The sequence below is a fragment of the Jaculus jaculus genome, chromosome 12 (assembly GCF_020740685.1).
Source record: "Jaculus jaculus isolate mJacJac1 chromosome 12, mJacJac1.mat.Y.cur, whole genome shotgun sequence".
Classification (NCBI taxonomy): Eukaryota; Metazoa; Chordata; class Mammalia; order Rodentia; family Dipodidae; genus Jaculus; species Jaculus jaculus.
The window spans coordinates 5,978,143-5,991,903 of record NC_059113.1 but is presented as its reverse complement, the minus strand read 5'-3'; the positions used below and the strand labels follow the sequence as shown (position 1 = coordinate 5,991,903).

Below are 13,761 nucleotides of genomic sequence, written 5' to 3'. Positions count from 1 at the left end.
AAGCCATCTCTCCAGCCTTTTCTTTCTTCTTCTTCTTTTTTTTTTTTTTTTGTTTGTTTGTTTTTTCAAGGTAGCTTCTCACTCTAGACCAGGCTGACCTGGAATTCACTATGGAGTCTCAGGATGGCCTTGAACTCATGGCAATCCTCCTACCTCTGCCTCCCGCGTGCTGGGATTAAAGGGGTGCGCCTCCACACCTGGCTGCTTCTTCTTCTTTTTTTTTTTTTTCCAAATTTTTATTAACAACTTCCATGATTATAAAAAAATATCCCATGGTAATATCCTCCCTCTCCCCACTTTCTCCTTTGAAACTGCATTCTCCATCATATTCCCTCCCCATCTCTATCAGTCTCTGTTTTATTTTGAAGTCAGCCTTTTCTTTTATTATTATTATTTTTTAGAGACAGTGTCTTTCATGCAATCCTGGAAACTTGGTCTGTAGCTCAGGCTGGCCTCCGACTCATGCAAATTCTCCTGTCTGAGACTCTAGAATGTTGGGATTATAGTCACAAGCCTCTGCACAGCTTTTACACGTTTTCTGAAAACTTTTTAAACTTTTTTTATTAACAACTTCCATGATTATAAACAATTTCCCATGGTAATGCCCTCCCTCCCCCCACTTTCCCCTTTGAAACTCCACTCTACATCATATCCCCTCCCCCTCTCAAACAGTCTTTTATTTTGATGCATGATCCTTTCCTCCTATTATGATGGTCTTGTGTAGATAGTGTCAGGAACTGTGAGGTCATGGATATCCAGGACATTTAGTGTGTGGGGAGCACGTTGTAAGGAGTCCTACCTTCCTTTGGCTCCTACATTCTTTCCACCACCTCTTCCGCATTAGACCCTGAGCCTTGGAAGGTGTGATAGAGATATTGCAGTGCTGAGCACTCCCGTCACTTCTTCCCAGCATCATGATGCCTTCTGAGTCATCCCAAGGTCACTGCCTTCTGAAAAGAGAAGGTTCTCTACAAAAAGTGAGAGTAGCATTAATATAAGGGTATGAACATTAAGAGAAGTGCTTACTGGGCAGCTTGATAAGCACAGTATATACATTTAGCCAGACAGCAGCAGACATTACACCCCTAGGGCTTATGACTACCCGTGTTTTAAGTTTTCAGTATCAGGGATGTATTCCCTCCCATGGAGTGGGCCTCCAGTCCAATTAGAGGGCAATTGGTTTCCACCATGACAGACGTGCCACTATTGTACCCGTTGGCTCATTTGGCCTTGCTGGCCAAATATAAGGCTTTCAGAGTCTACTGTTGAGTATCCTCACTGGTGATTTCTCTTTCTCCCATTGAACTGTATGCAGAATGGCTTCTTCCAGCTTTCTGTCAGCTGGTCTACATGGAGGAGGTTTTCAGCTCAGTTCCAGAAGGATTTCTCAGTGGCCTTGCAGCCCAAGTATGTGGAGTCTTCAGCAATAGGGTCTTACCATCTATCCCTGGTGGGAAGCCAAGGGCCTTGGCAATGGCCTATAATGTTTTGGGGACATCAGGGACCTCCTTGGCCAACAACTCACTGGAAGGTATCCTATTCCTGGCACTGAAAATTTTCTTTTTTTTTTCTCAATTTTTATTAACATTTTCCATGATTATAAAAAATATCCCATGGTAATACCCTCCCCCCCACTTTCCCCTTTGGAATTCCATTCTCCATCATATTCCCTCCCCATCTCAATCAGTCTCTCTTTTTTTTTTTGATGTCATGATCTTTTCCTCTTCTTATGGATGGTCTTGTGTAGGTAGTGTCAGGCACTATGAGGTGATGGATATCCAGGTCATTTTATGTCTGGAGGGAGCACATTGTAAGGAGTCCTACCCTTCCTTTGGCTCTTACATTCTTTCTGCCACCTCTTCCACATGAGACCCTGAGCCTTGGAAGGTGTGATCCAGATGTTAGTCAGTACTCCAGTCACTTCTTTCCAGCACTATGATACCTTCTGAGTCATCCCAAGGTCACTGCCATCTGAAAAGAGAAGATTCTCTCCCCAAAGTGAGCATTAATATAAGGGTATAAATATTAAGAGAAGTGCTTACTGGGCAGTTTGATAAGCATAGTATACATATTTTTCCAGACATCAGCAGATGTTACACCCCTAGGGCTCATGACCACCCCTGTTTTAAGTTTTTAGTATTAGGGATGTGTTCCCCCCATGGAGCGGGCCTCTCGTCCAGTTGGAGGGTAGTTGGTTTCCACCATGACAGACGTGCCACTATTGCACCTATTGGCTCATTTGGCCTGGCTGGCCAATTATAAGGCTTGCAGTGTCCACTGTTGAGTATCTTCACTGCTGGTATCTCTTTCTCCCATTGAACTACATGTAGAATGGCTTCTTCCAGCTTTCTGTCAGCTGGTGTACATGGAAGAGGTTATCAGCTCAGTTCCAGCAGGAATTCTCAGTGGCCTTGCAACCCAAGTATGTGGAGTCTTCAGCAATAGGGTCTTACCATCTATTCCTAGTGGAAAACCAAGGGCCTCGGCAATGGCCTATAATGTTTTGGGGGCATCAGGGACTTCCCTGGCCAACGACTCACTGGAGGTATCCCATCCCTAGCATTGATAATTTTCTAGCAACGATCTACAGCTCCTGAGTGTTCCATTGTCCAAAAAAGTAGGCTTCTATATGATTTGTTTATAACCTCTTAGATTTTGATTACCTCTTCCTTTACCTTTCCTTTGCTCAATCTCTTTCCCTAACCTCACTTGGGCCTTTTCACCCTTTAAAACTTTTTTTTTTAAACTTCTTTTATTGACAACTTCCATAATTATAGACAATAAACATAATTCCCTCCCCTCTCCTACTTTCCCCTTCACAAATCCACTCTCCATCATATCCCTGCACAGCCCTTTTGTTTTGTTTCTTTTTCTTTCCTTTTATTTATTTATTTATTTACTAATTTTGGTTTTTCAAGGTAAGGTCTCCCTCTAGCCCAGGCTGATCTGGAATTCACTTGGTAGTCTCAAGGTGGCCTTGAACTCATGGAGATCCTCCTATCTCTGCCTCCCAAGTGCTGGGATTAAAGGCATGTGCCACCATGTCCGGCTGTCTTATTATATTCATTTATTTGCAAGCAGACAGATAGAAGGACCGAATGAATGGGCCTGCCAGGGCATCCAGCCACCACAAACTCCATATGCATGTACCTCTTTGTGTATCTAGTTTTATGTGGGTACTGGGGAATCAAACTCAGGTGGTGAGACTTTGCAGGCAAGCACCTTAACTGCTGAACCATCTTTCCAGCCCTCCTTTTTGTGTGTGTTTCCAGGTAGTGTCTCGGTCTACAACGGAACCTGGCTCCTCGCAGACATGTGCCTTAACCGCTAAGCCATCTCTCCAGCTCATTTATTTTAAATTAATATTTATTTGAGAGAAAGCATGATAGAGAGGGAGGGAAAGGGTGACGGGGGATGGGCGCACCAGGACCTCCAGCCGCTGCAAACTAACTGCAGACGCATGCTCCACCTGGCTGCACAGCATTTGAACTTGCAATCTTTCTGACTCAGCCGTCTCAGTAGCTGTCATTATTGGCCTTTGTCACTTAGGCCCAGTTCCACTCTCCTTTATATGGAATTTTCTAGGGGAACTTTAGACAAGACTTTTGGAAAGTTTAAACTTGGCCGGGGGAAGAAAAATAAGACAGGAACACTACCAACTCTCTGCATTTAAGGTTAGAACGGCTTCTTTTGTAACCACAGGGACCAACACCAACCAGAGTTTGAACAAGATGGTGGCTGGCACTGGACTGCGACACAGAAGGAACGTGAGACTTAGCGAAGCCCAGGCGGGTGGCAAGCGGGGACCGCCAGCGCGGTGAAGAGGGCTGAGAGCGACCTGTCTGCGCATGTGCAGAGCCCGGGGGGGAACACCGGGAGACGAAGGGCACAGCCCACCGAGCAAGTTTTCTGCAGCGTGTGCGTCGTTGCAGTGCGATTACAGCCGCGGTGCTGGTGGTGGGGGCAGGGGTGGAAGGAGGGGGGGAGTGCTTTCGCGGACGCATGCGTGGTCGGCGCAGCCTGCGATCCAGGAGGCATGGTCTTTTCAACGTCCAGTGTGCGGACGACGCGCATGCGCACTGGGACCTAGGCGTTTCCTTTCGAGGGTGTGGAGTGCAGGGTTCTTTACTGCGCAGGCGCACGGGCTGTCCGGTACGTCGAGGGGTCTATCCGGGGGAGGGAAGAAGAGGTTGTAGGGATTAAAAAAAAAAAACGGGTGCGCCTGCGTGTTGCCGACTGGTTGGAACGCTGGGGATGTGTGGGGGGCGGGGCCACGTACGCGCGTCATGGCCTGGGTAGGTGGGAGAGAGGGTGGAGATCGGGGAGGGTCCCTGCGCTTGCGCAGTGCGGGGGTGGAGGGCGGAGAGGCTCGAGAGCACGCCTGCGCGGCTGTCATAGGGCTGCTTGGTTGGTCAGTGGGGAGTCGGCGCCTGCGTACTAAGACCCGTGTGCAGCAGCGGCGGCGGTAGAGGCGGCGGCGGCGGCGGCAGCGGGCTCGGGGGCAGCGGTTGGGCTCGCGGCGAGCGGACGGAGTCGAGTCAGTGCGTTCGCGCGAGGTGAGAGCGGGCGGGCGCGCCTGCGCGGAGCCTCGGTCTGGGCCGCGAAGGCGCGAAGGACGTGCGCGGGGGTCGGGCGGTGGCACGGGGGAGCGGCGGCCAGCGCCGCACGGGTCTGGTCGGGGAGTGGCGCGGGAGGCGCAGGGGCCCGGGTCCGCGGCCCGGTGGGCGCGAGGAGCGGCGGTTGGGGCCGGCCGGTGACGTTGGAGACGCAGGGCGGGGAACCGCGCGGCCGCCACGCGGGAGAGGCCGCCAGGCGGCCACTGCGGGGCCGGGACCGGGCTGCAGACGGGCCCCGCCGGGGCGGGCCGGGGTCCCTGCGCGCCGGAGGACGGGGCCGCGAGGCCACGTGAGGTGGGGGAGGGGACTGCTCGGAGAGGGCACGGGGGGTGGCGGCCGGCGGGGGGAGGGGAGCGGCGTGGCCCTGGCCTGGCGCAGCTCTCGGGCCAGGGACGCCCGCGGCACCGGAAGTGTCCCAGTCGGAGGCTGCCCTCGGGGTCTGAGGCCATGCGGTCGAACGTGGACTGGGGCCGCATGGCAGCCCGGGGACCCCTCCCCCCTGGTCCGGGCCACCGGAAGCCCCGAGCGGCCACATGGTGGGCGCGAGCCGGCAACTTCCATCCAGCTCAAGGGCTGGCTCTCCTGGGCTTCCGAGCAGCCAGGGATTTTGGCGTGCTGCAGGGGAGACCCGAGGCCCAGGTCCCAGTCCTCCCGCAGGCCCGCTACTGGCATATGTTAGCGCTCCCCAAGCCCGTGGGCCCCTGGATTCTTCCCCGCCATCCACATGTTGTGTGAGCGGTCCTTCCACCCCGGGAGAAACGGGGAGATAGGTCGATTGGATTGGAACCCCACTCATTCGGCCCGTGTCGACCGCGCTTTAAAGTCCTGAACTGATGAGTTTTTCACGGTGTTCTTCACCTTGTCACTCCCTTCCCTGTTGTGTCTGGGTTTGAGCGTGTTACTCTGTTTGAGTTAACTCCACCAGCCTTGTATGGATTCTGTTACTACTACCCAGTCTTTTGCTTTCATTTTTATTGTCATTCACTACCCCTTACTCCCCCACTTTCTACTGACTGTACAGGCTGGGCCTGAAAAGCCGACAGGACTGGTGCATCCTGGGAAAAGTGGGAGGGCCCTCTAGGAAAGGCTAGGTTCCCTTAGGAAACTGAGACCGAGGTGTCTAGCTTAGGGATCATTTAGGAAACTTTCTCCCCTTTGACTGCATCCGCAAGTACGTGTTGGAGAGGCGGGAAAACCCCCGAAGAGGCCTTGTGGTTTCCTGTATCAATGACTGGCTTATGTGTGGATAGGGGTGGGGGGTTGTAACAGCTGGGTGGGGCTGTGTCCTCCTTCTCCACCCCCAATTAGCCCCGCCCTTTTGCTGGCTCATAGCTGCTCACCTAATTATAGCCCTGGCCTATGTGTAGGGAAGAGGGGTGATTGGTTTCAATGGTAAGTAACACCTGAGCTCTCCCCCCTCCCAGGAAGTAGTCCTTGTCCCTCATCTCTGATATTTGGCATCCCAACTGCCTGGAGCGTTTCTTTCCTAAATCACTTTAGTTCTCTGTGAGGAGGACCCAACTGTTTAACCCTTCCCCCACACCCCAGCTTTATAGCATATTTTGGCCTGGTTCCAAAATTGAGGAAGTTTGACTTCATTTAGGTGGGTAATGGACTAAAAAGGTTAGGAAAATGAGCGATGTTTCTAGGTAGGAATGGAATAGATTAGAAAGTCTGTTAAACTCCAGCATTACTGACATCAGTTCTCTTCTTGGCTTCAGTTGGAATCGAAGCCTCTTAAAATGGCAGATGATTTGGACTTCGAGACAGGAGATGCAGGGGCCTCAGCCACCTTCCCAATGCAGTGCTCAGCATTACGGAAGAACGGCTTTGTGGTGCTCAAAGGCCGGCCATGTAAGATCGTCGAGATGTCTACTTCGAAGACTGGCAAGCACGGCCATGCCAAGGTTAGACTCTTACCTTCCCTGCACCTCCCACATCCATAGAGCTCCTGGCAGTTAGGTGGTCCTGGCCCCTACCTTCCCTTAGCTCTTCTTTCAGTATTTTAACATTTTTTAAACCACACTCACCCTTACACCTGTTTAAAACTGCACTTGCTCCCTGTCTTTAGTCTTCTGTGGGCACCCTTGTACCTCTATCATTCTGTCTCTTTTTCTCCATCTTTGCCAGTCACTTCATGATCTTTAGTTATGCTCTGTTTATTCATTTTTCTTGGCCTGCCCCCCTCCCTTTTTAGGAAGTAGGTTCTTAACTCTAGCCTGGGCTGACCTAGAACTCACTCTGTAGCTCCAGGCTGGCCTCAAACTGATAGTGATCCTCCTCCCTCTGCCTGCTGAGTGCTGGGATTCAAAGTGTGCGCCACCACATCAGCTTGCCTACATTTTCCTGCTTTCTTCTTGAGCCTTTGTAGGTGCTCTTTTGCTACCATCACTTTGTATAAGGATGTCTCCCATCTGATACATTGTGTGGAGGGCTCCAGTGTATTAGAATTTTAAAGTCTGGGGCGGGAGAAATGGCTTAGCAGTTAAGGCACTTGTCTGCAAAGCCAAAGGAACCAGGTTCCATTCCCCAGAACCCACATAAGCCAGTTGCACATGGTGGCACATGCAACTGGAAACAATTTTAAAATCTGCTTTTTAGTGGTGTGGTGGAACATGCCTTTAATCACAAACATACTTGGCTATAGCTGAGGAAGGAAAGTCATACTGAGTTCCAAGTCAGCCTGAGCAAGAGCCCCTGCCTTGAATACAATACCAAAAAAAAATCTGCTTTTGTTTTGGTTTTCAAAGTTTGAGGCTGACCTGGAATTCACTCTTTGGTCTCAGGCTGAATACAGCAATCCCCCTGCCTCTGCCTCACCAGTGCTGGAATTAAAGGTGTATGTCGCCACGCCCATCTAAGAATCAGCTTTTTTTTTTTTTTTTTTTTTTTTTGCTACTTAGGATCTCTACTTTGGCCTTGAATTCATAATGATCCTTCTGCTGCTGCCTCCTGAGTGCTGGGGTTAAAGGCACCACCATGCTCAGCAAAAAAAATGTGCTTTTTTAAAAAAATATTTGCCTGGTGGGGTGTTGCATGCCTTTATTAATCCTAGCACTGGGGAGGCAGAAGTAGGATCGCCATGAGTCTGAGGCTACCCTGAGACTACATACTGAATTCCAGGTCAGCCAGAGCTAGAGTGAGACCCTACCTCTCAAAAAACAAGAAAATAACGTGTGTGTGTGTGTGTGTGTGTGTGTGTGTGTGTGTGTATTTGAGCAAGGCAGAGAGAGAAAGGATAGGCACACCAGGTCCTCCAGCCACTGTAAACCACCAGCTCCAGATTATGTGCCACCTGTGCATCTGGCTTACATGGGTACTGGGAAATTGAACCTGGGTCCTTAGGCTTCAGGCGCTTGCAAGCACCTTAACTGCTAGGCTTGTCATCTCACCCCTTTCCTCCCCCCCCCCCCCCCTTTGGGGTAGGGTCTCACTCTAGCTCAGACTGACCTGGAATTCACTATGTAATCTCAGGGTGGTTTGGCAATCCTCCTACCTCTGCCTCCTGAGTGCTGGAATTAAAGGTGTGCCCCACCATGCCTGGCACCTCACTCCTTTTTCTTTCCCCTCAGAAGTTTGACGTGGTTCATTCTTGTTGAATATTTGCAAGAGCATGGACTCACCAGGGCCTCTTGTTCTCTGTAAACAAATTCCAGATGCAGCCACTACTTTTTGCATCTGTCTTTTTGTGGATACTGGTGAATGAAACCCAAGCAAGCAAGTGCTAGGGGTTAATCTTGGGCCATCTCTCCAGCCCTGAATTAATTTTGTTTTCCCCAATCTTTTTTTTTCCCGAAGTAGGGTCTTACCCTAGCCCACGCTGACCTGGAATTCTTTTTATTTTTTATTTTTGTTTATTTATTAGAGAGAGAACGGGTGCACCAGGGCTTCCAGCCACTGCAAACGAACTCCAGATGCTCGTGCCCCCTTGTGCATCTTGCTAACGTGGGTCCTGGGGAATTGAGTTTTGAGCCCAGGTCCTTAGCTTCACAGGCAAGCCATCTCTCCAGCCCTGATCTGAAATTCTTCATGTGGTCTGAGGGTGGCCTCAAACACTCGGAGATCCTCCTATCTCTGCCTCCCAAGTGTTGGGATTAAAGGCATCCTTTAATCCAAGCACTTGCACCCCCACCCCCACCAAGTTTTTCTTTATAAACATTTGTTGTTTTCTAAGCCATTTTCCTATCTGTCTTAATTTCCAAGTTCTTAACCCCTAATGTGGGTGCCCATAAAGCTTACTCCATTTCTCAGACGTTTAACATTTTGTCTGTCCTTTTGGGGGGGTGCTGATAAAGAGTCTCATGTAGTTTCAGGCTGGCCTTAGTATCATCTTGATTCTCTTGCTCCAACTCCCAAGTGCTGAATTACAGGCATGTGTCACCACACCCAGTTTATGTGGTGCTGGAGATTGAACCCAGGACCTTGTACATGCTAGTCAAGTACTCTCCCGAGTTACGTCTATAGACCTGGGTACTTTCTGCTAACTCAGTGTAACTGACTCCCTAGTCTCCCTCAAACACTTAGCTCCATGGTGCTGTCAACACCAATCTCAATGATGGTCTTTTGTTGTTTTTGTTTTTCGGGGTAGGATCTTCCTCTAGCCCAGGCTGGCATCCAACTTGACAGCGATCTTCCTACCTCTCTGCCTCCCATGTGCTGGGATTAAAGGCTTGCACCACCATGCCTGGCCTGGGTTTTTTTTTTTTTTTTTTTTTTTTTTTGAAGCTTTATTGTCTCCCTAAGTTAATGAATTTCCAACTCCCTAAATCTTTGCTCTAACCAAGTGTAAGTCAATTTAGCTCATTAGCCATTAACATGAGCCATTATCTACTCTGTCCTAGAGTTTGGTTGTGTTTCTCTTTATGATGCATCTACACAGGTTCACCTGGTTGGTATTGACATCTTTACTGGGAAGAAATACGAAGATATCTGCCCATCAACTCATAATATGGATGTCCCAAACATCAAAAGGAATGACTTCCAGGTATGTGTATGGATTGGTTAGAGAAGGGAAATGGTAGGTATTTGGGTAGAAGTTTGCTTGTTCCTGTAGTTTGCCCATCAGTCTCAATCTACCTGCACCTACCTTCTCTCTGCCCCAGCTGATTGGCATCCAGGACGGGTACCTGTCACTGCTTCAGGACAGTGGGGAAGTGCGAGAGGACCTTCGTCTGCCTGAGGGAGACCTCGGCAAGGAGATTGAGCAGAAGTATGACTGTGGAGAAGAGATCCTGGTACAGTGCTCCCTCTCCTACCTCGTAGTTCAGCTTTGTTTCTTTTCAAGTTCTGAGTTCAGGTATCTCCTAACAAGGCTTGCTTTTCCAGATCACGGTGCTGTCTGCCATGACAGAGGAGGCAGCTGTTGCAATCAAGGCAATGGCAAAATAACTGGCTCCCAGGTGAGTGTGACAGTCCCCATTGTCCTGTTGTCCTGAACAGTTTCTCAATGGTCCTGTCCCCTTCCACCCTTCTGTTAAGTCATTGTCCATCCTAAACATGGTTTCTTTCTTTTGCCCAGGGCGGCGGTGGTGGCAGCAGTGATCCGAGCCTGCAGAGGCCCCTCCCCCAGCCTGGTTCTGCTCTGGCTGGCCCTTGGCTGGACTCTATACAATTTATTTGACGTTTTATTTTGGTTTTCCACACCCCCCCAAACTGTCGGGGAGCCCCTGCCCTTCAACTAGCTCCCTTGGCCAGGAGAAAGGGAGCCATGGCCTTGGTGAAGCTGCCCTCCTCTTCCCTTGCACTACAGCCCTGGTGGGGGAAAGGGGATGGGTGCTGCTTGTGGTTTAGGTTTTTTTTTTTTTCTTTTTTTTTTTTTTTTAATTCAGCTTGGAATCAGAAAGCTGTAGATTCTGGCAAATGGTCCTTGTCCCCTTTCTCCCACTTGTCCCTGGTCTAGTCCCTGTTCTCCATAACTCTTCACCTCCAGGCACCACGTGTACAGACTGGGGACCAGTCCCCTTCCCTGCCTGTATTGTGTCTCTTCCCAAACCCCTTTAGGGGTAGCAAGAAGAGGAGAGGGGAGGGGACCTGCTCCCTCCTCAGGCACCTGAGAGGGCCCTGCCCCCATGGGCTTCATCTTCTCCTGCGGGCTCTCCCTGACACATTTGTTAAATCAAACCTGAATAAAACAACAAGTTTACTATGAAGCCCCCAACTCTGTTGCTCATTTGAATTAATGGTTTTGTTGATTAATGAGTATTTGAAGATGGACTGGGAAGCCAGAAATAAGCCTGTTGTGACCCAGTCTGGTATGCTTTCCAATTCCCCCCACCATCCTCCAAGCAGTTTTTGCAGCTGAGTGGGAAGCAAAACAGTAGTCAGGGCAATGAATGGTAGGTATATTTTATTGGCTCTTTACCCATGGGGAATGGAGGGATAGGCTGAAGACATCTGGTGGTCACTTGTGGTAGAATCGTGGGTTCTGGCTGTGTTGGATGAAGGGGAGGCGAGGCCCAGGTTGGCTGGTAGTGGTGAAGCCTGACTGGGTGGTGGTGAGAAGAGGGCTTTCTCAGTGGAGACAAACTTTGCACTTGAGACCCTTACTTAGAAAGTCCTCCCAGGAGACGAAAGGGCAATCACAGAGAGCACTGGTCGCACAGGATTTGATGACCATTCTTACCTTTCCTGCTGGTTGCATCTGCACTGGGAGCTGAGGGGAAGCAAGGAGTCCAGGGGCTGGATGCAGAGCCTGGGGGTGCATGGGGCGCAGGGAAGACTGCAGAGGACAAAATTGACCTGAGGTAAACCAGATTCTCTTTGGCCTGCACACACCCTCCCACCCAGCTTTAAGGTTTTAGAAAGGGGAGTGAGAGTGCCAGGGCCCGCAGCCACTGCACGCAAGCCTCACTTTGTGCATCTGGCCATGTGGGTCCTTGACTTTGTAGGTAAGCACTTTAGCTGCTAAGCCATCTCTAGCCTCCCCCCATTTTTTTAGTATTTGAGAGAATTGACATGCCAGGGCTCTAATCATTGCATCTGGCACTACATGGGAACTAGGGAATCGAACTGGGGTCCTTAGGCTTTGCAGGTGAGTGCCTTAACTGCAGAGCTCTCTCAAGACCCAAGGGTTTATACTCACTGAGTCCGAGAATCCAGTCTGCTGGTTAGCGTGTTCCATCTGCTTTTGCAAAGACAGAGCACCACCAGGCTGAAGGAACCCTGCGTGGGGAACACAGATAGATGACGTAAGTGAAAGAGCAGCTCCATGAAGTTAGGGCTCCTGCTGAGGCTCCTACCTGTCTGGGTGGGCTGAAAGTGGCCATGTACTGCATAGGGCTGTGGCTGGGGCTGAGACAGATACTGCACTGCAGGAAATGCTGAAGGTGCTAAGGGAGGTAGAAGGCTCACCATTAGAACGGACAGTCCTCAGCATTCTTTCCTCTGGGCTCTGAAGAAAGATTCCCACCCTCTTCCCAAAACTCACCTCTGAGCTGCTGGCTAGGACTGTAGGCTGGCTGTGTGGGCCCATAGTGAGGTGGGGCTTGAGCAGTCCCGTAAGCACCACCTGGACTGCCCTGGAATTGTCCATGCTCTGGGGTGCCTGCAAAAGCAGCTGCCGAGCCCACATAGTGCCGGGTCTGAGAGGGAGGATGAACAGTCAATGCCTACAAAGTCCTTGAAAGCAGAAACTTGTCATTTTGTATATTTATACTCCATATGAGGGTTAGATATATTTGCACTTGACACTGGCTTGGATGCCTGGGAGACGAACCAGGTGCATACAGCCACACCTATTCCTCAAGCTCTGCAGAGTGGGCACATGCCTGTACTCTCAGCACTTGGGATGTGGGGAGATGGAAGCAGGAGGATCAAGATTCAAGACCAAGAGCAAATGAAACCCTGTCTTAAGCAAAAATAAAACTCACTGTAAGCACTTGGGGTCCAAACATCTGTTTGGCTCTGTCAGCTGCCATCAGGGTGCCTGGGCGGTTGTGTCCTCCAGGACTCCCTAGAAAGGGAGAAAGGCTTTATGATGCTGAACTGGGAAACTGGAACCTCCAGGAGAGCCCCTTTCAGGTGGCTTTTTAATCCTCACCTTGCATGCTGAGGAGGTGAGTTCCTGTGTGAACAGTCAGACTCTGCTGGTATGCAGCTGATGTCAGAGTGGTCAGGTCGCTGAAGCAAAAGGCAGGTCACAGTCACACAGGTAACCCCTTATGCCACAACACTGACCTGATCCCAGTTCTACTTCCCCTTGATGCTTAGTTTTAGCTCTCTGATCCCACCTCTGTTCCTTCCGCCTCCGCTTTTCTTCCTCGTGCAAAACTTTCTTGAGCTGCAAGAAAAGCTGGTGCTTCTCCTCCTGTAGAGCCAAAAGCTTTTCCTGCAGCTTCAGGATCTGAGAGGAGAGAAGATGAAGGCAGGGAGAGGAAAGAGAAGAAGCCAGGGCTGGGAATAACTGGGGACTGCTTACTTGTTCCTTGGTCTCTTCTAGTGACATTCTCTCTTCCATTTCCTTTTTCTTCCTTCTCTCCTGCTCTTCTTTCATCTTCTGTTCCATCATTTTGTCCACCTCTTCCTCCTCTGGAGAATCAGAATGGGAAGTGATAGGGCAGTGGCAACAGGCGGAACGTTAGATTGAAGACCAGCAAAAGCCAGTTATCCCTCCACTCCATATATACACTTGGCCATGATCCTCTGTCAGCAGCAGCAGGAAGAGGGAAACTTTCTTAGGTGCTCTCCAAGGTCCTTCCCAGCTCAAGGTTCTGGAACTTGGACCTGCTCTCTTCATTCACAGCGCAAAGGCATCGCTTCCTCCCTCTCCCCTCGTCAGCTCAGCTCGAGGGCCGGGCAGGGATGGGGGGCAGCTCGGGGGTACAGGGCGCCCCAGGCCGTTGTGTCTGTCCCGCTCTGGCTCACCCTGCCGCTTGCGTTCCCGCTCCATCATGATGTGCCGGTGCAGTGCCCTGGCCATAGCGTTGGAAAGCTTGGGGCGCTCCAGGAGGGCGGGCATGGTGCTGCTGGCCTCGTTCGGGCCGCGAGGGCCCGGCGCTCACCGACTGGCAGGCCACAGAAGGGGCTGCCGGGAAAGCGGGAGCTCAGGAGCCCGGGCGGAAGCTCCTCGGCGCGACCCGTTCGCCACCTCGGTCACGTGCTCGAGGCACCCCGCCGAGTGGCCCCGCGCCCCCGGCCCAGCGACGGC

General features: G+C 50.9%; 2 protein-coding genes across 4 annotated transcripts; one reads left to right on the top strand and one right to left on the bottom strand.

Annotated features, from left to right (window-relative positions):
• Positions 1-4,420: 4,420 nt before the first annotated feature.
• Positions 4,421-10,765, top strand: Eif5a (eukaryotic translation initiation factor 5A). Its single transcript, XM_004669245.2, has 6 exons — positions 4,421-4,556; positions 6,338-6,523; positions 9,496-9,600; positions 9,719-9,850; positions 9,942-10,015; positions 10,135-10,765. Exons 2-5 carry the CDS (start codon positions 6,359-6,361, stop codon positions 10,002-10,004), a joined length of 465 nt encoding a protein of 154 aa, XP_004669302.1. The 5' UTR covers positions 4,421-4,556; positions 6,338-6,358; the 3' UTR covers positions 10,005-10,015; positions 10,135-10,765.
• Positions 10,766-10,945: 180 nt separating this feature from the next.
• On the bottom strand, positions 10,946-13,734 carry Gps2 (G protein pathway suppressor 2). Of its 3 annotated transcripts, none has more exons than XM_045131281.1 (10): positions 13,479-13,732; positions 13,033-13,142; positions 12,845-12,957; positions 12,655-12,734; positions 12,485-12,567; positions 12,043-12,196; positions 11,855-11,944; positions 11,698-11,777; positions 11,239-11,334; positions 10,946-11,096 (listed from the first exon to the last, which is right to left on the bottom strand). In XM_045131281.1, the coding sequence occupies exons 1-10, from the start codon at positions 13,570-13,572 to the stop codon at positions 10,974-10,976; spliced, it is 1,023 nt and encodes a 340-aa protein (XP_044987216.1). In that variant the 5' UTR covers positions 13,573-13,732; the 3' UTR covers positions 10,946-10,973. The 3 variants fall into 3 exon arrangements, with proteins under 3 accessions (XP_044987216.1, XP_004669304.1, XP_044987217.1); XM_004669247.2 differs by having other exon boundaries at positions 10,946-11,100; positions 13,479-13,729; XM_045131282.1 differs by lacking the exon at positions 11,855-11,944 and having other exon boundaries at positions 13,479-13,734.
• Positions 13,735-13,761: the final 27 nt, after the last annotated feature.

Coding starts and splice junctions, on each gene's coding strand:
- Gps2 (XM_045131281.1), bottom strand. CDS start 13,572: ATGCCCGCCCTCCTGGAGCGCCCCAAGCTTTCCAACGCTATGGCCAGG. Junction 12,197..12,484: donor TTGGACCCCAAGTGCTTACA/GTGAGTTTTATT, acceptor CCTCCCTCTCAG/ACCCGGCACTATGTGGGCTC. Junction 11,335..11,697: donor AGACTGGATTCTCGGACTCA/GTGAGTATAAAC, acceptor TGTCCTCTGCAG/TCTTCCCTGCGCCCCATGCA.
- Eif5a (XM_004669245.2), top strand. CDS start 6,359: ATGGCAGATGATTTGGACTTCGAGACAGGAGATGCAGGGGCCTCAGCC. Junction 6,524..9,495: donor GCAAGCACGGCCATGCCAAG/GTTAGACTCTTA, acceptor GCATCTACACAG/GTTCACCTGGTTGGTATTGA. Junction 9,851..9,941: donor ACTGTGGAGAAGAGATCCTG/GTACAGTGCTCC, acceptor TTGCTTTTCCAG/ATCACGGTGCTGTCTGCCAT.